The sequence below is a fragment of the Schistocerca gregaria genome, chromosome 4 (assembly GCF_023897955.1).
Source record: "Schistocerca gregaria isolate iqSchGreg1 chromosome 4, iqSchGreg1.2, whole genome shotgun sequence".
NCBI lineage: Eukaryota > Metazoa > Arthropoda > Insecta > Orthoptera > Acrididae > Schistocerca > Schistocerca gregaria.
The window spans coordinates 760,225,325-760,245,648 of NC_064923.1; the positions used below are offsets into that span (position 1 = coordinate 760,225,325).

The 20,324-nt window shown below is 40.7% G+C and overlaps 1 protein-coding gene across 1 annotated transcript in view; it reads left to right on the forward strand.

The window, feature by feature from the left end:
• Nucleotides 1–20,324, forward strand: part of LOC126267908 (dynein regulatory complex subunit 7-like) — a 283,625-nt gene that overhangs the window by 125,909 nt on the left and 137,392 nt on the right. Inside the window, exon 6 of the mRNA XM_049973218.1 lies at nucleotides 3,258–3,515. Within this exon, the coding sequence (XP_049829175.1) occupies nucleotides 3,258–3,515 (258 nt within the window). The remainder of the gene's footprint in view (nucleotides 1–3,257; nucleotides 3,516–20,324) is intronic.

Genomic DNA, 20,324 nt, shown 5'->3' on the forward strand with positions numbered 1-20,324 from the left:
AGCTCATAGTCTTGGGATGTGAGATTCCATGTAGTTTTTTGAGTTCTGTAGAAAGTAAGCAATCAAATTGAAGGCTACAATCAGCAAACAAAATCCTTAGCCACAGTCTCTGTTGAAATATCGATAATTGGTGTAGCTTCTGGCCAACAGGTAGAGCGGTCTATTATCACCAACAAGTACTTGTACCCAATGGAGTAAGGCACTGGTCCAGTGATGTCCAGATGTACAAGCTGGAGTAACTATGTATCCAATAGGTGTGAAGGAGTGCTGGTAAATGGAAATGATGCAAGATACTTTACTTTAACTTTTATACAAGAGATCAGTAACGAACACCAATCACTATAAAATCTAAGAATAATCTAAAATACAAAGTCTTGCAGACCATCTCTCAACTCCATGCACTCACATCTATTCTTCAACTATCAATCTGTGTTGCTGACTTGTCACTACAAATCCACTAACGTTCTTCTTCCAGTTAACAGTTATATGAAATTGAACATTGCTACTTACACTGAAGTGGAAAAGAAACGGGTAACGGCATGCATATTCAAATACAGAAATATGTTAGCTGGCAGAATATGGCACTGCGATCGGCAGCACCTATATAAGCCAGCAAATGTCTGGTGCAATTATTAGATTGGTTACTGTTGCTACAATGGCAGATTGTCAAGATTTAAGTGAGTTTGAACATGGTGTTATAGTTGGCATATGAGCAATGGGACACAGCATCTTCAAGGCAGCGATGAAGTGTGGATTTTCCCATATAACCATTTCATGAGTGTGCATGCTCCATGTTATTTTGGAGTCATTGAAAAAAGTACAAATATATTCAGGAATGCCTTGGGAGGTTTATCGGGGCCCTTGCTGTAGATGTTGTACATTAATGAACTGACAGACAATTTAATAGTAATTTCAGACATTTTGCATATGATGCTGATCTAAAATGAAGTGATATGTGAGAAATCTGCATAGATGTGAAAGGCAGGTATTGTTCTAATAATCATATCATAATTGCTTAATTTTTTATCAATAAGGGAGATTACTTTTTGTAGTACTTGCAACGTTTCATTTTCAAAGTCTGTGGTTACTTTACCACAGATGTCAAAGCAGGTTTGCATTCATAAAAACTGAAATTTTCCAATAAGTTCATTGCTTATGCTTTCTAAATTAGTTCCGTTACACATGATTAAAATATTCATTTCTCAAACACAAGCTATTTGACACTGGTTCCAGTTTTATTTTGAAATTATCTTTCAACTATTTTATTAAGCTTTCGGTATCCTATTGATCTGTGGCCACATTTAATCCTTTAACTACATAAGGAATGACAATAAGCATTTTATCATCTATGTCCTTAGTGTGTAGCATATATATTATGCAGTTCACCATTGCTCCATACTACAGTTGACAGCAGTTTCAGCCCACACACCAACCAAAATTCTATCCATTTAGATGGATTGTTTTCCTCTAAAGTTTCAATTTTTACAGACATTCACTGACAGCCATGCAGTATATAACTTTTATATATTTTTTTCTTTTACATTAAAAGCAAATTTGTCCAACACTTAGCAAATTAGTTAATAAAAGTACGCACAGTATTTACTACAATCTCATTTGTATGTGCTGTAGCAATCAGAATAACATTTCTGATGTCAATGTACATACATGATCAGCATACAGAGCTTCTAAAATCATTAATATGCACTCTGTGCTGCCCACTGAAATTGTAACACTGTGAGGATGTGCAAAAAATGTTAAACTGGAATGAAATGTACTACATGCTTGGACATGCCAAAGGTTAGGATTTCACTCCAATTGCACAAAGTAGGTAGCATTTATGTCACCTACATTCTGCATATAAGGAAAGATTATGCAGCATCCTTCTATTCAGAAAATGCATCCAAATGTTGGTTGTCTGAGAGAGAATCACATTATGCCTTCTGTAAGAAGAGAAATGTTTACCAGAACACATCAGTATTTTAAAATGGCGAGATCACGACCCTCTTGAATCTGGGATTCACCATTCTGTGGTGTTCCTGCTCTTGTTGGTCAAGATCTCATGCCTATCATGCAACTATGGAATTGATGGATTCAGAAGGTCCATACTCTATACCGTGCAGGATCTCAGTGGACTTGAGTGACTTGTGCTTGAGAGGATAGATATATTATTCTCTCAAACTTGCAGTCATATCATGTACCTTGAGCTATGAAATGGGCTTGTTTACAGGAAGACAAGTACACAAAGAGACCTTGTGATGATGTTGGGAGTACCTTTGACTGCTAGCACAGTGACAATCATCACTCCTCCATCGACATGACAGGAGAGAGAGAGAGACACACTGACAGTGGTGCCCACCAAGCACCAACTCAGGTCACATAGTTGTACTGTATCACCTTTTCAGACAAGTCCCTCTTCTTTGTACAGCATCACATGTGTGGAGGCTCTGAGGAGAATGCATAATGCCAGCACATTGCTTGATGGTGCTGGTTACCAATGACTGAACCTCTGGTAATATGGAAAACAGGGCATTCTGATGTGTTGAGGCTGGTAGATGAGCCCTACTGAGTCTCTGTGACACAATCTTTTGACAAAATAATCAAAGAATTGATATTGCCTATGCTGTCCTGTTGTACCTCAATACAAAGTTTCATCTGTTGCGTTTGAGATCACATTCTTGTCGTATCTCAGCCGCTGAAAACATCTGGTCATGTGTTGCTGAGAGATGACTACTTGCTAGCCACTACAATTGATGAAAATTCGCATATAGTTCAAAGAGAATGGAATGTCATACTTGTATCTGTCCTTCAAGCTCAATTTAACTCAATGCCCAGCTGGGTTAGAGATGTTGTTACTGCCAGAGGTGGCAGCTCTGTGAACTAAATTCCCCCCCCCCCCCCCCCCCCCAAAAAAAAAATATAATTTCATTATTTGCTGTCTTCCATTGTTGCAACTTTAATGACCAGCAGTGTTTGTTGACAGATGCGAAACTGGTACCAAATGACAACCAGTGTCACTTGTACAGTGCTGAAGATGCAGTAGCATAATTAAAAAGTATTTGTGATTTTTCTACCTTTTGATAATACTTTTTTTATTAGAATTTGTGATTTTTCTACCTTTTGATAGTACTTTTTTTATTAGAACATCCTGTGGAGTACATATTGGATAAAAACACAGGCAGTTAAACAATAGTATTGAGTTTCAACTATTTTACAATCTAACTGATTCAATTGAGGTAAGTTATTTGTTTATTTCCTAGTTTTCCTGAACCGATATCCAAAGGGGCAAAAGTGCACGTTTTATAAGAAGGCAAGAGAAGAACATTTTGCACCATATGTGCAAGCTGATGGTTTGGTTACCAGAATCACCACATATAGTGATTATGAGTGGGAAGATGCTGAAGTAGTGTATGAGTATTACAAAAACCGCAAAGATCTGCTCTGTGAAAGGAAGCATAACTTGAAAACGGAATCTGCAGTGGAACAATTCAGCAGAGGGCGAAAGGATTCATTGAAAGGTATTGTCTTTGTTTTTGAATGAGGTCATAATTGGTAGATATGTTTTTAATTAAATGAAAACATGTAGAAAAATAGAAGACTATTTACTATTTAACTTAACAGAAATGACCTTGAATTTGAGACTTGGTGCAGTTTTTGAAGTGTGATGCTTTGAGGAAGAATTCTTCACTGTACTAGATAACTTTTATACAAATCTGTCTTAGAGTAGCTTTGACCTCCATGGTACCTTAATTTCAACAACTGTTACTCTTTTCTTGTCAAAAAGTCTCTTCTTTACAACCTCACCACTGACAGATGCCGCAGGTGCATTGGGAAGCAGAAGCTGCTGAAATATAATGATAACCTTACCAGAGTCTTTACTGAAATACAATATTTTATCCAGCTCATATACACTACTGGCCATTAAAATTGCTACACCAAGAAGAAATGCAGATGATAAACAGGTATTCATTGGAAAATATATTATACTAGAACTGAAATATGATTACATTTTCACGCGATTTGGGTGCCTAGATTCTGAGAAATCAGTACCCAGAACAACCACCTCTGGCCATAATAACGGCCTTGATACGCCTGGGAGTCAAACAGAGCTTGGATGGCAGGTACAGGTAGCTTCAACACGATACCACAGTTCATCAAGAGTAGTGACTGGCGTATTGTGATGAGCTAGTTGCTCAGCCACCATTCACCAGATGTTTTCAATTGTTGAGACATTTGGAGAATGTGCTGGCCAGGGCAGCAGCCGAACATTTTCTGATTGAAAAAGGGCCCTATAGGACCTGCAACATGCGGTTGTGCATTATCCTGCTGAAATGTAGGGTTTCGCAGGGATCGAATGAAGGGTAGTGCCACAGGTAGTAACACATCTGAAATGTGACATCCACTGCTCAAACTGCCGTCAATGCGAACAAGAGGTGACCGAGACGTGTAACCAATGGTACCCCATACCATCATACTGGGTGATACGCCAGTATGGCGATGACGAATACATGCTTCCAATGTGCGGTTCACTGCGATGTCGTCAAACATGGATGCAACCATCATGATGCTGTAAACAGAACCTGAATTCATCCAAAAAAATGCGGTTTTGCCATTTGTGTACCCAGGTTCGTCGTTCAGTATACCATCGCGGGCACACCTGTCTGTGATGCAGTGTCAAGGGTAACTGCAGCCATGGTCTCCGAGCTGATAGTCCATGCTGCTGCAAACGTCATCGAACTGTTCGTGCAGATGGTTGTTGTCTTGCAGACGTCCCCATCTGTTGACTCAGGGATCAAGACATGGCTGCACAATCCATTACAGCCATGCAGATAAGATGCCTGTAACCTCGACCGCTAGTGATACGAGGCCATTGGGATCCAGCACGGTGTTCCGTATTACCCTCCTGAACCCACCGATTCCATATTCTGCTAACAGTAATTGGATATCGACCAAGCACGAGCAGCAATGTCACGATACGATAAACCGCAATCGCGATAGGCTACAATCCGACCTTTATCAAAGTCGGAAACGTGATGGTACGCATTTCTCCTCCTTACACGAGGCATCACAACAACGTTTCACCAGGCAATGCCCGTCAACTGCTGTTTGTGTATGAGAAATCAGTTGGAAACTTTCGTCATGTCAGCACGTTGTAGGTGTCGCCACCGACGCCAGTGTTGTGTGAATGCTGTGAAAAGGAAATCATTTGCATATCACAGCATCTTCTTCCTGTCAGTTAAATTTCGTGTCTGTAGCATGTCATCTTCGTTGTGTAGCAATTTTAGTGGCCAGTAGTGTATTAACAGATCTCCCCAACTCCTCCTCTGGCAGTAGCAGACCTGTTAGCCAGCCACCTACCTGCACCCCTCTTATCACCCAGTATCACCCTGGCCTTGAAATTCCCAGCTGCATCCTTCACCAGGGCTTTGAATACCTCTCGTAATGCCCCACCATTAGAGTTGTCCTTCCCAAAATCCTACTCACACAAAGTAGCGTTTGCTGCCTACTCAGCCTTTAGAATATCTTTTATCATCCATATTTTAATCCTGATCCCCATCCTGCACACAGCAGCTCATTTCCTTGTGGACAACTCAGGTGGAAAATCTGTCCCATACATCCACCCACCATCTCCTACCACAGTCTAATTACAGGCATTTTCTATCCTATTATAAAAGAAGGCAACATAATAAGCAATCTTGTTAAATATAAACTATTCTGTAATATTGTGCTATAATCGCTGTGTAGCATTCCGTGTGTGCATAATAGATAAATAACTGTGTAGTAGCATGAGTGGTGACTGCCAAAATGTGGCCAGCTTTTTCCAAACATGCTGCACATCACAACACAAATGACTTGAACACCTGCTTCACTCCATGTACCATTTACATACTCCCTTCCAGCACAAATTTCTCTGAACATCATGGATGCGAATTGCCTCTCCAGTGTATCCTCCAGTCTCACAATTCCCTGCTTTATACCTCCCAAACCTGTTTCCCACTGCCCCACCTTATTGTCTTCTTTTTGTCTTCTGTATTTGCCCACACCACTCCTGCACCACTTACATCGTGTACTATTCCCCTCCCCTCTCCCCACCACCCCATATGTACATACTCTCTCTTTCTCTCCTCTCTCTCTCTTTCTCTCCTCTCTCTCTCTTTCTCTCCTCTCTCTCCTTCCTCCCACTCCTTTCCCTTCTCTTTCCCCTCCCTGTCTCCCACTCCATCTCCATCTCCAACCCCTCCCTTTTCCCCTTCCCCTCTCCAACTCCCTCTGTTTCTATATTTGTTATAAGCTCTGCCTCCTCATAACTCATTTTGTCTCATTGTGCAGCCACTGACACATCTTTCCCACACCTGCCTCACACTACCTTGCTACTCCTACCTTGTCTCACATGTCCTTTTCTACAGTCTCCCCGCATCTGTCAGCCCAGGCAACTGCTCTCAATAATCAATAATTAGTATCTCCATGGCTGTAGTAGTGTGTGTTTAGGTGTTTGTGTGGTTGTGTGTGTGTACTTTCTACTAGAAAAAGAGCTAGAGCTCAAAAGCTAGTGAACACATTTTTCTGTTATGTGTGTCACAAATCAGTCTGGTATAGGTGAGTGGTTGCCTTTCCATTATTTAATGTATATATACTTAAAGAATGGACATACACCAAGTGCATGAAGCAGCGCAATTGACATCCCTCTTTTCAAGAAAAGAAAATGCAATAACTAGACGTGATTTAGAAGATGTATGATAGAATGATTGGCAAGAGACTACAGACTATAAGTGAAACTTTCCTTTAAGGACAACAATATGCTTTTAGAAAGAGAAAGTCATAGGCAGTTAGTGTGTTTATTACAAAACAGCTAATAGAGAAAAGGCACAAATCCAAAAATGTGTATAGCCTTTATAGATTACATACAGGCCTTCAATTATGTAAATAGACAAGTACTGTGGAGGATACTAGAAAAATGAGATTATCCTAAACACATCATAAAGGTTCTGAAATATTTGTATACAAACCCAAAAATAATGATTAAAACAGGTTCATGGATTTCACATATGATACCTGTGAGTCAGGGTGTCAGACAAGGTTCAAATGGCTCTGAGCACAATGGGATTTAACATGTGACGTCATCAGTCCCCTAGAACTTAGAACGACTTAAACCTAAATAATCTAAGGACATCACACACATCCATGCCCGAGGCAGGATTCAAACCTTGCAACTGTAGCATTCGTGTGTGTTCAGACTGAAGTGCCTAGAACTGCTCGGACACACCGGCCAGCGTCAGACAAGAATACAGTTTATCATTGATATTGTTTAGTAACAGGATATCGAAAAAAGTATTCCATATTTTGAGGGGTTGTTGTTGTTGTTGTCTTCAGTCCTGAGACTGGTTTGATTTAGCTCTCCATGCTACTCTATCCTTTGCAAGCTTCTTCACCTCCCAGTACTTACTGCAACCTACATCCTTCTGAATCTGCTTAGTGTATTCATCTCTTGGTCTCCCTCTATGATTTTTACCCTCCACACTGCCCTCCAATGCTAAATTTGTGATCCCTTGATGCCTCAGAACATGTCCTACCAACCGATCCCTTCTTCTTGTCAAGTTGTGCCACAAACTCCTCTTCTCCCCAATTCTATTCAATACCTCCTCATTAGTTATGTGATCTACCCATCTAATCTTCAGCATTCTTCTGTAGCACCACATTTCAAAAGCTTCTATTCTCTTCTTGTCCAAACTATTTATCGTCCATGTTTCACTTCCATACATGGCTACACTCCATACAAATACTTCCAGAAACGACTTCCTGACAGTTAAATCTATACTCGATGTTAACAAATTTCTCTTCTTCAGAAACGCTTTCCTTGCCATTGCCAGTCTACATTTTATATCCTCTCTACTTCGACTATCATCAGTTATTTTGCTCCCCAAATAGCAAAACTCCTTTACTCATTTCCTAATCTAATTCCCTCAGCATCACCCGATTTAATTTGACTACATTCTATTATCCTTGTTTTGCTTTTGTTGATGTTCATCTTATATCCTCCTTTCAAGACACAGTCCATTCCGTTCAACTGCTCTTCCAAGTCCTTTGCTGTCTCTGACAGAATTACAATGTCATCGGCGAACCTCAACGTTTTTATTTCTTCTCCATGGACTTTTAATACCTACTCCAAATTTTTCTTTTGTTTCCTTTACTGCTTGCTCAATATACAGATTGAATAACATTGGGGAGAGGCTACAACCCTGTCTCACTCCCTTCCCAACCGCTGCTTCCCTTTCATGCCCCTCGACTCTTATAACTGCAATCTGGTTTCTGTACAAATAGTAAAAAGCCTTTCGCTCCCTGTATTTTACCCCTGCCACCTTTTGAATTTAAAAGAGAGTATTCCAGTCAACATTGTCAAAAGCTTTCTCTAAGTCCACAAATGCTTGATATGTAGCTTTGCCTTTCCTTAATCTATTTTCTAAGATAAGTCGTTGGGTCAGTATTGCCTCACGTGTTCCAACATTTCTGCGGAATCCAAACTGATCTTCGCCGAGGTCGGCTTCTACCAGTTTTTCCATTCGTCTGTAAAGAATTCGTGTTAGTATTTTGCGGCTGTAACTTATTAAACTGATAGTTCGGTAATTGTCACATCTGTCAACACCTGCTTTCTTTGGGATTGGAATTATTATATTCTTCTTGAAGTCTGAGGGTATTTCCCCTTTCTCATACATCTTGCTCACCAGATGGTACAGTTTTGTCAGGACTGGCTCTCCCAAGGCCGTCATTAGTTCTAATGGAATGTTGTCTACTCAGGGGGCCTTGTTTCGACTCAGGTCTTTCAGTGCTCTGTCAAGCTCTCCCATTTCATCTTCATTTGCCTCCTCTTCCATTTCCATAATATTGTCCTCAAGTACATCGCCCTTGTATAGACCCCCAATATACCTTTCTGCCTTCCCTTCTTTGCTTAGAACTGGGTTTCCATCTGAGCTCTTGATATTCATACAAGTGGCTCTCTTTTCTCCGAAGGTCCCTTTAATTTTCCTGTAGGCAGTATCTATCTTACCGCTAGTGAGATAAGCCTCTACAGCCTTACATTTGTCCTCTAGCCATCCCTGCTTAGCCATTTTGCACTTCCTGTCTATCTCATTTTTGAGACGTTTGTATTCCCTTTTGCCTGCTTCATTTACTGCGATTTTATATTTTCTCCTTTCATCAATTCCCTCAACGCTACCTATTCTTCTTCTACTGTATTTCTTTCCCCCATTCCTGTCAATTGTTCCCTTAATCTCTCCCTGAAACTCTGTACAACCTCTGGTTTAGTCAGTTTATCCAGGTCCCATCTCCTTAAATGCCCACCTTTTTGCAATTTCTTCAGTTCATAACCAATAGATTGTGGTCAGAGTCCACATCTGGCCCTGGAAATGTCTTACAATTTAAAACCTGGTTCCTAAACCTCTGTCTTACCATTATATGATCTATCTGATACCTTCTAGTATCTCGGGGATTCTTCCATGTATACAACCTTCTTTTATGATTCTTGAACCAAGTGTTAGCTATGATTAAGTTATGCTCTGTGCAAAATTCTACCAGGCGGCTTCCTCTTTCATTTCTCTTCCCCAATCCATATTCACCCACTATGTTTCCTTCTCTCCCTTTTCCTACTCTCGAATTCCAGTCACCCATGACTATTAAATATTCATCTCCCTTCACTACCGGAATAATTTCTTTTGTCTCATCATACATTTCATCAATTTCTTCATCATCTGCAGAGCTAGTTGGCATATAAACTTGTACTACTGTAGTAGGCATGGGCTTCGTGTCTATCTTGGCCACAATAATGCGTTCCCTATGCTGTTGGTAGTAACTTACCCTCACTCCTATTTTTTTATTCTATATTAAACCTACTCCTGCATTAGCCCTATTTGAGTTTGTATTTATAACCCTGTATTCACCTGACCAAAAGTCCTGTTCCTCCTGCCATCGAACTTCACTAATTACCACTATATCTAACTTTAACCTATCCATTTCCCTTTTTAAATTTTCCAACCTACTTGCCCGATTAAGGGATCGGCATTCCACGCTCTGATCCGTAGAACGCCAGTTTTCTTTCTCCTGATAACGACGTCCTCTTGAGTAGTCCCCACCTAGAGATCTGAATGGGGGACTATTTTACCTCCGAAATATTTTACCCAAGAGGATGCCATCATCATTTAACCATACAGTAAAGCTGCATGCCCTCAGGAAAAATTATGGCTGTAGTTTCCCCTTGCTTTTAGCCGTTTATAGTACCAGCACAGCAAGGCCGTTTTGGTTAGTGTTGCAAGGCCAGATCAGTCAATCATCCAGACTGTTGCCCCTGCAACTACTGAAAAGGTTGCTGCCCCTCTTCAGGAACCACACGTTTGTCTGGCCTCTCAACAGATAACCCTCCGTTGTGGTTGCACCTATGGTACAGCCATCTGTATCGCTGAGGCACCCAAGCCTCCCCACCAACGGCAAGGTCCATGGTTCATGGGGGTAGGTGAGGGATGGTAGTGTTGATAAAACATGGCAAAAATATCCAGTAAACATGGGCTCTATAATGCATATCTTAAGAGCTGTGAGCACTTGTTCACCTTCGCTACTGTGAAACACATCTCTTTTACTGCATGTTGTTTGCTATCACAAAAAGCTTACACAATGTAGTAAATAAATGAGGACATATTCATGTGTTGTTGTCTACGGCTACAGCATGTAGTAAACATCTGTTAGTTTCATTACTGTAAACCATGTGCACATCTCTGGGTAAGGGTTCTAATAGAATCAAATTTTGAGAGATGGTAGAATGGATCAAGTTGAGACAAAATATCTTGTAAACATGGGCTCTGTAATGTATACCTTAGGGCTACTGTGAAACACATCTCTTGTACTGTAAAGACATTTTGCTGTTATGAATGACTTACAATAACAAAATGATATGTTCTCATTTGTTTACTGCATTCTGTATGTTTTTTTGTGATAGCAGAGAGCTTGCAGTACAAGAGGGAAGTCTCACAGTAGTCAAGGTGAACATGTGCTCATAACTCTTAAGGTACGTATTGCAGATATTTCCAAATTGTATTCTTTGCCCAGCAGGTGCAGTTTATGTATGGTATATTGCAATTTATTTCAGTCATTAAATATAAGACTTTTTTCTTGTTGTGGTTCATACTACTTCATCTCAAAATATGGAATACTTTTTAAACACCTTGTGTACATTGATGACATTTCAAGAAAATGTAAACAAGAAGTACATACATGATGCACAAGATACACACTGTCTGGAGCTGAATGATTGTGTAGACTGTTTGCTATGCCAGACGCATGTGTGCCATGATCCCATATAGAAGATTCCTGTTTTTACTTTGCTATCCCATATAGAAGATTCCTGTTTTTACTTTGCTGTATTCACTTTTGTAATAAAATCTGCAGAGATGACCTGGGGGGGAGTGGAAGCAAGTCATGTTATTTGCGGACATATACTCTTGGAAAATTGTGTGATAACTGATGAACAAATCAATCTATTTCAAGAACAATTTCTGACAATATCTGCTGAAAAAGACAAAAAATTATGGCATAAACATTTTATTTCAAAAGCTGTGAAGTTTATGTCGGCAGATAATAAGTTGTGGCATCCAACAAATCAGACAATCCATGTTCTGTCTTGTTTGTGTAGTCATTGCTAGCAGAAATATAAATAGTGACAACTAAACAAACAATGGAAAATCCAGGATAGAATGTAACAGTATTATGAGAAGGAAAGTTACTGCTTACCATATAGTGGAGAGGCTGAGTCACAGATAGTCACAACCAATTAAAAGTAGCACCAGTGCATGATGGGAGTGGAGACTGGGTGGAAGTAAGGAGGCGGCTAGGGTGGGGAGGGGGAGGAATAATATGGTGGGGGTAGCAGACAGTGAAGTGCTGCAAGGGGGGGGGGGGGGAGTAGTGGAAAAGGAGAGAAATAAAAGCACTGCGCATAAAGGTGGAATGATGGCTGTGTAATACTGGAATGGGAACAGGGAAGGGGCTGGATGTGTGAGGACAGTGAAAGTTGAGACCAGGAGGGTTATGGGGACACAGGATGTATTACAGGGAAAGTTCCCACCAGTGGAATTCAGAAAAGTTGGTGTTGGTCGGAAGGATCCATATTGCAAAGGCTGTGAAGCAGTCATTGAAATGAAGAATATCATGTTTGGCAGTGTGTTCAGCAACAGGGTGATGCACTTGTTTCTTGGCCCCCATTTGTCTATGGGCATTCAAGCAGACAGACAGCTTATTGGTTGTCGTGCCTTCATAGAATGCAGCACGGTGGTTGCAAGTTAGCTGATTTCACAGGTAGCCTAGCCTTTGATGGGATAGGTGATGTTGGTGACCAGACTGGAATAGGTGGTGGTGGGAGGATGTACGGGACAGGTCTTGCATCTAGGTCTGTTAAAGGGATATGAGCCATGAGGTAAGGGGTTGGAAGCAGGGGTTGTGTAAGGATGGGTGAGTATAGTGTGTAGATTCAGTAGATGGCGTAATACCACTGTAGGTGGGGTGGGAAGGATAGTGGGCAAGACATTTCTCATTTCAGGGCATAATGAGCCAGGGTGTATGCAACCCGGGACAACTGGGAGATCCAGGAAAAACCCGGGAATTTTTTCTACCAGGCGAAAATCGGGAAAACCCAGCAATTTTTTAGAATTCTGGACAAAAACGAAAATAAAACATAAATTGCAAAGGAAACGTGACATATACAACAACAAAACACAGTGCTCATACAAGCTTTTTCCAACAGCAAAATGTGTCAGAGGCTTTAGGAAGACCATGCAATGCTTCATAACAACAAATTGCCTCCAATGAGCGGGATATCACAACTGTTAACATTAGATTCGTTTCAGCAATTATGAGCGGGCTAATGTGCATGCGCAGTTGAGTTGCATGTGGGTAGTACCTTCTCCCATTTCTGGTTCAAATGGCTCTGAGCACTATGGGACTTAACATCTTTGGTCATCAGTCCCCTAGAACTTAGAACTACTTAAACCTAACTAACCTAAGGACATCACACACATCCATGCCTGAGGTCTCCCATTTCTGGCTACAGAAATGTGGCTATTGCTGTAAGCAGTCGCAGCAAGCAGCTAGATGCAACCGGGAAAAATTTTAATGCCACGCTCAAGCTGCCAGATTCACGAATGCGCAGCGGGCTCGGTTCTATGAGGGAGGGGGGGGGGGGGGGGGGCAGGTGCCAAATTCATATTCTTGAGGAGTAAAAATGTAGTTGGTCTAATGATTACTCATATGATTTTGATGTGCATCCCTGTTGGTTTTTGAACACACTCTGTAAGTTCATTTCTGAATGAATCATAAGCTGCGCGGGGTAGCCATGTGGTCTACGGCAACTTGCCATGGTTCGCGCAGCTCCCCCCATTGGCGGAATCCTCGTCACATCTAGAAATAAACTTTCCTGCAGGCAAAAGGGGACCGGGCTATACAAGCTGAGCAGAGTAAAGCCGAACAAGTGAATGCCAATCACTGTGTGATTATGTGGTTGATTTGGTTTGCGAATGATCAGCGTTGTTATAATTACTAGGGAAATACATAGATTCAGACTACCAGAGTGGAAATAAACAAATAACAGGAATAACAGGTAAGAAAGATTGCATATTATCTTCTCAGTGTATCCAGGAAAATGAAATTTTGTCAGAAAATTTTGGCCAGATCGCTACACTAGTAAGGGCCAGTTGTACAGTCCCCACCTAGCAGCTGCTTAAGTTCTATTCTTGAAGTAGCATGGAAAATGGTTTGTAGGAACATAACAATGCCTAACCAGAGAATAATCAGGAATAACTAAACCAGTGATTGTGGCAGGATTAGTGAAGTTAACTGGCAAATTAGTTTTGACAAAGGCAGGAATATTTCCAGAGTTATTTATGACAATATTGTTTGTTAGAATGAGGAAGGAGAGGAAACAGGAAAATCACACAAATTAGGGAAGTATATGACGATTCCAAATTTATATTTAAATGTCGTACTACTACTTTTCAATCTCATGCTCGAGAAACTGGAATGTATGAATGAAATGTGAAACTATTTTCTAACGTAAAGCTTTTTGCTTGTAGTAGGTGTAATAGGCATTTTATGTTGGTCTTCATGGTCAGGATTTCCACTTTTCTGGCATCTATGCATTAACCGTCTTGTAGAACAATGAAGCTATTTTTGTCGGTTTGCTAAAGAAATTTGGCTTTTATTAATCTTTTACACTGAGGCAGTAAATGTGTTTGAAACAAAGTGTTCAGTTCCACACTATTGGCTAATTTCAACTGCTCGCTGCATTTCAAGCGCATGTTTTCATCTTCTAGCATGTATGGCATTATGCCATAATAAAGAATTAAAAAATGAGTTAATACAGTACTGGTACTCCAAGAAATCCACTCTGAAAAGCGTAATGTCAGGTCGAGGCCTACTTCATTGGGAATCTCGACATACAAATGTGCTCTTTAAGTATGCACTTTAAATGTGCCATTTTAGTATGGTTCACGAAATTCTGATGCCCTTGGAGTATCCTCTCATGTCTTTTTTCTTTTGTGACATAATGTAAGATCTTTTAATGTTTTACACGTACAAACATACGGCCTTCCTGCATCATAGCAACTGCCAAAGTGCAGTGTCGCTTTCTGACGACTACTGAAATGAACCTATTTCTAACAGGTCGCGGGAAAATATTGCAAATGGTGGTTTGAAAAGCGTTACTTTCAAAGTAAATTTCCTTTTACGCAAGTTGAACTATGTGCGAGAATGTACAATGAATTTCTTAAATCACAGAGCGTTTGATGACAAGCCTTTTAGAAGTATTTTGAGCCCAGATCAGATATTCATGTCATCATTATGAGCAAATTGATGTAGTGCTACAGGAAGCTCTCTCTCCTCTGCGGTAGCTAATTTGTTTGTGGGAAACTTTGAGGACAACTAAAAATTTTACTGGCACATTTGTGTGATATATCTTAAAGTGTAACACACGCATAAAATATCAACATTATGTGTGAAAGCTTAGCTTCTCTTGCAGCTTATTAACCTTAGAGACCAATATTAAATGTGAAAGCTTTGCTTTTCTTGTAGCAACACTATGTATATTAATTTAAAACATTAACTTTTCCTTCTTTGTGTATGTGCGCTTCATAAGTGATGTCGCTATTAGCTGACTACATCACATGTCCTGTGGTCTGGATATCCACTGACATCGGCTGGCAGGATCACGTGACATAAGCTATGATTGGCTTGCAAAAGTGCATCACAATCTCGATTACAATGGTTCGCAAAGTAACATGTGGTGTTTGTTGGAATTTGAATTTATACTTTCATAATACGAAAATATGCAGCGTACATGTTGCTGCACATCAAAAATCTTTCCAAAAGGAGTTTTCTTCCCTGAGTTTTGTTTTCTAAAGTGCCGGTAAATTCTATGTCCATGTATAAAAACATAACCATTCAAAGGATTGATAAGTTTTACAGTTCCAGGGGAAAATATACTGTCACTTAATAACACGGAAAAAGTGTGTTTTCATCCGGGAGAAAGTGTATTTTTAACCGGGAAATCCGGGAAAAATCTGGGAATATTTATTCCTTGTCCAAGTATACACCCTGTAAGAAGTAATCGAAACCCTATTGGAGAATGTAATTCAGTTGCCCCAGTCCTGTGTGGTACTGAGTTATGAGGGGAATGCTTCTCTGTGGCCAGATGGTGGGTCTTTGGGAGGTGCTGCATCTGTGTAGGCATGACAACCAACAAGCTGACTGTCTACATTAATGGCCACTGACAAACTGTGGCCAAGGAACAAGTGGACCATCCTGTTTCTGAACATCTGCCAAACATGATACCTTCATTTCAATGATTCACAACCTGTGCAATATGGATCCTTCTCTCCAACACCAGATTTTCAGAACTGCACAGCTGGGACCTTTCCCTGCAATACATCCTACATTCCCGTAACCCTCCTGGGCTCAATCTTTGTTAGTCACTGTCCTCAATCATCCAGCACCTTCCCTGTTCTCATTCCAGCACTGCACAGCTGTCATTCCACCACCACACCTAGTCTTTTTGTTTCTCTCGTTTTCCGCTACTCCCCCCCCCCCCCCCCCCCCTCCATCCCTACCTCTCCCCTGTCATCCGTCTAAGCTGCAGCCCTTCATTGTCCACCATCCCCACCATACTATCCCTCTCCCTCCCTACCCTAGCCTCCTCCTAATCCCCACACAGTCACCACTCCCGTCGTGCACTGGTGCTGCTGCTCGCAGTGTGGTTTCAGTTGCCTGAGATTGCAGTCATGTGTGTGTGTGTGTGTGTGTGTGTGTGTGTGTGTGTGTGTGTGTGTGTGTATGTGTGTGTGTGTTGTTGATGAAGGCCTTAATGGCCAAAAGTTTTAATTGTGAGAGTCTTTTTGTTATGCATCACCATCTCCGCTATATGGTCAGTAAATACTGACAACTGGAATGATAGTCGGCCACTTGAAAGAATTAAATTAAAAACAGTAGTTAACACATGATGAAAGAATGAATCTGATATTTCTCCAGAAGTTTTGCCAAATGAGCAAAGAGCTGTGTTCCAAGGTTGTACAGTTTTATGTAGTACATAGCATAACAATGGTGTCATATGTCAAGCCAAATCATGATCTTCCAAACTCATCTCCATGATTGATAATGAAGAGAAGACTAGTGAGAACACAGGCCCTCAAAAACTGCAAGAATTTGTTAAGTTTTCAACCATACAAACAGTGGAGTATATGTTTATGATGAGTTATGTGATAATTACAGCCTTAGCCAAAGAATGAGAAAATGATAATTAATTGTGTTTTTATCATTTGGTAAATATTTCCATTCTGAATTCATGGGTCCTTCACAAACTGAGCTCATGCACCAGAAGTCCTGAAGAACTTGACTAAAGTCTTCATAATCAGTCACACTGTCCAGGGGATGACCAGTTATTTGTCATTATCATCACCAACACTCTGTCTTTAATAATTGAAAGTTGGTGACCCATCACTCAATCCTCTTAACAGTCAGTTTCCATTTTTCCCAGTCTTCTGCATCTCAGAGTAGCTTCTCCTTTACCTAGTGTACCCATTGTCTTGGTTGGTCTTCCCTGCCATCTTTTCACTTTGACTTGCCTTGGATGATCATCTTGTCCAAGTTATCCTCTTGTTGTCAAACTATGTGACCAAAGAACTGCAGGATTTGCTGGAAATAAATACTGGACAATCTCTTCTCCACCCTGATTTCTTGAAGGATAGCTTTGTTGGTCTGTTTGTCCATCCATGATATTCTCAAAAACTTCATATATGTCCACATCTCAAAAGCATCAATTCCTCTTTGGCCCTTTCAGTTGTTGTCCACGTTTCTTGAAACACTAGGGGTTTCAGTACTCTCAATTTAGTATATCTGGTTAGGGTTGGTCTTTACAAATCACTGTCAGCTTCGATGCAGCATTCCTACTCAGAAAAATTCTGTGTCATACTTCCTGTGTAGAGTCATCCTGATTCTGAGCCAGTGAACCCAGGTAGACAAAGTGATCAGCTTCTTCATATTCTGATAACACATCAGAGGTTGGTAGTGGCTCATCTCTGTCAATTATCATAATCTTGGTCTTTTTCTTATTAATTGACAATTCAAGTTTCACATTTTCTCTCTTAGGTCTACCCATTAGTTCCTTCACTTCCACTTGTGATACTGTGCACAGTGTGGCGTCATCAGCAAATCATAAATTTCTGATTCTTCATCTTCCAATTCAGATCCCACCAGTCCAGTGATGAAGACTTTTTTTCATAACATATTATCCACAGACATTAAATAGAACCAGTGATAGAATGCACCCCTGGCTAACTCCTTTACATAGTCCAAAAGGGCTTGGAATAGTTTTGTCTAATCTGATTATTGCCTTACTCTGGGAGTTGAGATATCTGATAAGGATAATAAGATGACTAGGAATGCCCATTTCTGCTAGTGCACTCCACTGTTCTTCCTGTTCAACACAGTCAAAAGTCTTGCTACAGTCCAAGAAACAAAGAGCTAATGGAGCACTGAACTCTCTGCATTTTTCAGTTAGCTGTCTGACTTTGATAATATGTTGTCATGTTCCTTTATTATGCACAAATCCAGCTTGCTCTGGTGGTATTTCTTTATCTAAGTTGGCTTTCATGCATTCATGCATAACATTTTGAAAAATCTTGCTGGTGCATGAAATTAATGAAATGCTTCTGTATTTCTCACAATGCTACGCATTTTCTTTCTTATGAAATAGAATCACTACTGAATCATCTAGTTCTCTATCCATGTTTCTTTATTCCATATGCTGTTACATATTTAATGCATGATTTCCAAACCAAACTCGCCAGATTCTTTGATCATTTCAAAAGTAATGAGGTCTGGTCCAGGTGCTTTATTGTTTTTCAATTTAGCTATAGCCTTACAGACTTCCTTTTTAAGAAATTAGGTTCTTCTCTTCTGGAATGTTTGCACAACCCAGTTTTACGTTTTTATACATGTACAACTTGTTGTGGTATGTTCTTCACTGATCAGTAGCTACTTCTATGTTGGTTAGAGGTGTGCCATGTTCATCTTCTACCACTCATGTTCTTGTTAGTTTCTTTATTTCATTAAACATGCATCTAGTCTCATTGCAGTCCCAGAATTTCTCAATTCTCTCACATGTTTCACTAATGTAATTATTTTTGTCTCTTCAGCATCTTCTCTGTATTAATGCCAGTAACTTGTGGTACTGTCTGTCCCTCGTAGCTGAATGGTCAGTGTGATGGAATGTCATACCCAACGGTGCGGGTTCGATTCCTGGCAGGGTCGGAGATTTTATCCTCTCAGGGACTGGGTGTTGTGTTGTCCTTATCATCATCATTTCATCCCCATTGACATGCATGTCACCAAAGTGGCATCAACTCGAAAGACTTGCACCAGGCGAACGGTCTACCTGCTGAGAGGCCCTAGCTACATGGCATTTACATTTTTCTTGTGGTACTGCTGAGCTCCCTGTAATCCTTTCATCTTGACTTCTTTTCTGTCCTCAATGATTTGTATCATCGTTTTGCTCTAATCTTCTTGCTTTTGGAGGTGTCCCTTTACATTTTGACAGTTTAGCTCTCAGCTCAAGACGTAGAAGCTGATGGTCAGAACCACAGTCAGCACCAGGAATAGTCTATAAAATAGAAAGAAACTTCCACATGGGAACCGATGGTTGCTTCTTCAGGAAGGAGAGGGAAAGACGAAAGGATGTGGGTTTTAAGGGAGAGGGTAAGGAGTCATTCCAATCCCGGGAGTGGAAAGACTTCCCTTAGGGGAAAAAAAAGACAGGTGTACACTCGCACACACACACATATCCATCCGCACATACACAGACCAACTGGTCTGGTCTGTGTATATATATATATATATATATATATATATATATATATATATATATATATATATATATATATATATATATATATATATATATATATATATTAAAAACAAAGATTCCAAGACTTACCAAGCGGGAAAGCGCCGGCAGACAGGCACATGAACAAAACACACAAACACACACACTGAATTACTAGCTTTCGCACACATGGTGTATGTGCGGATGGATATGTGTGTGTGTGTGTGTTTACGAGCTTTCGCAACTGGCAGTTGCTTCGTCAGGAAAGAGGGAAGGAGAGGGTAAAATGAAAGGATGTGGGTTTTAAGGGAGAGGGTAAGGAGTCATTCCAATCCCGGGAGCGGAAAGACTTCCCTTAGGGGAAAAAAAGGACAGGTGTACACTCGCACACACACACCCACACACATATCCATCCGCACATACACAGACACAAGCAGACATATTTAAAGCCAAAGAGTAAGGGCAGAGATGTCAGTCGAGGCGGAAGTACAGAGGCAAAGAAGTTGTTGAAAGACAGGTGAGGTATGAGCAGCGGCAACTTGAAATTAGCGGAGGTTGAGGCCTGGCGGATATCGAGAAGAGAGGATATACTGAAGGGCGAGTTCCCATCTCCGGAGTTCGGATAGGTTGGTGTTGGTGGGAAGTATCCAGATAACTCGGACGGTGTAACACTGTGCCAAGATGTGCTGGCTGTGCATCAAGGCATGTTTAGCCACAGGGTGATCCTCATTACCAACAAACACTGTCTGCCTGTGTCCATTCATGCGAATGGACAGTTTGTTGCTGGTCATTCCCACATAGAAAGCGTCACAGTGCAGGCAGGTCAGTTGGTAAATCACGTGGGTGCTTTCACATGTGGCTCTCCCTTTGATCGTGTACACCTTCCGGGTTACAGGACTGGAGTAGGTGGTGGTGGGAGGGT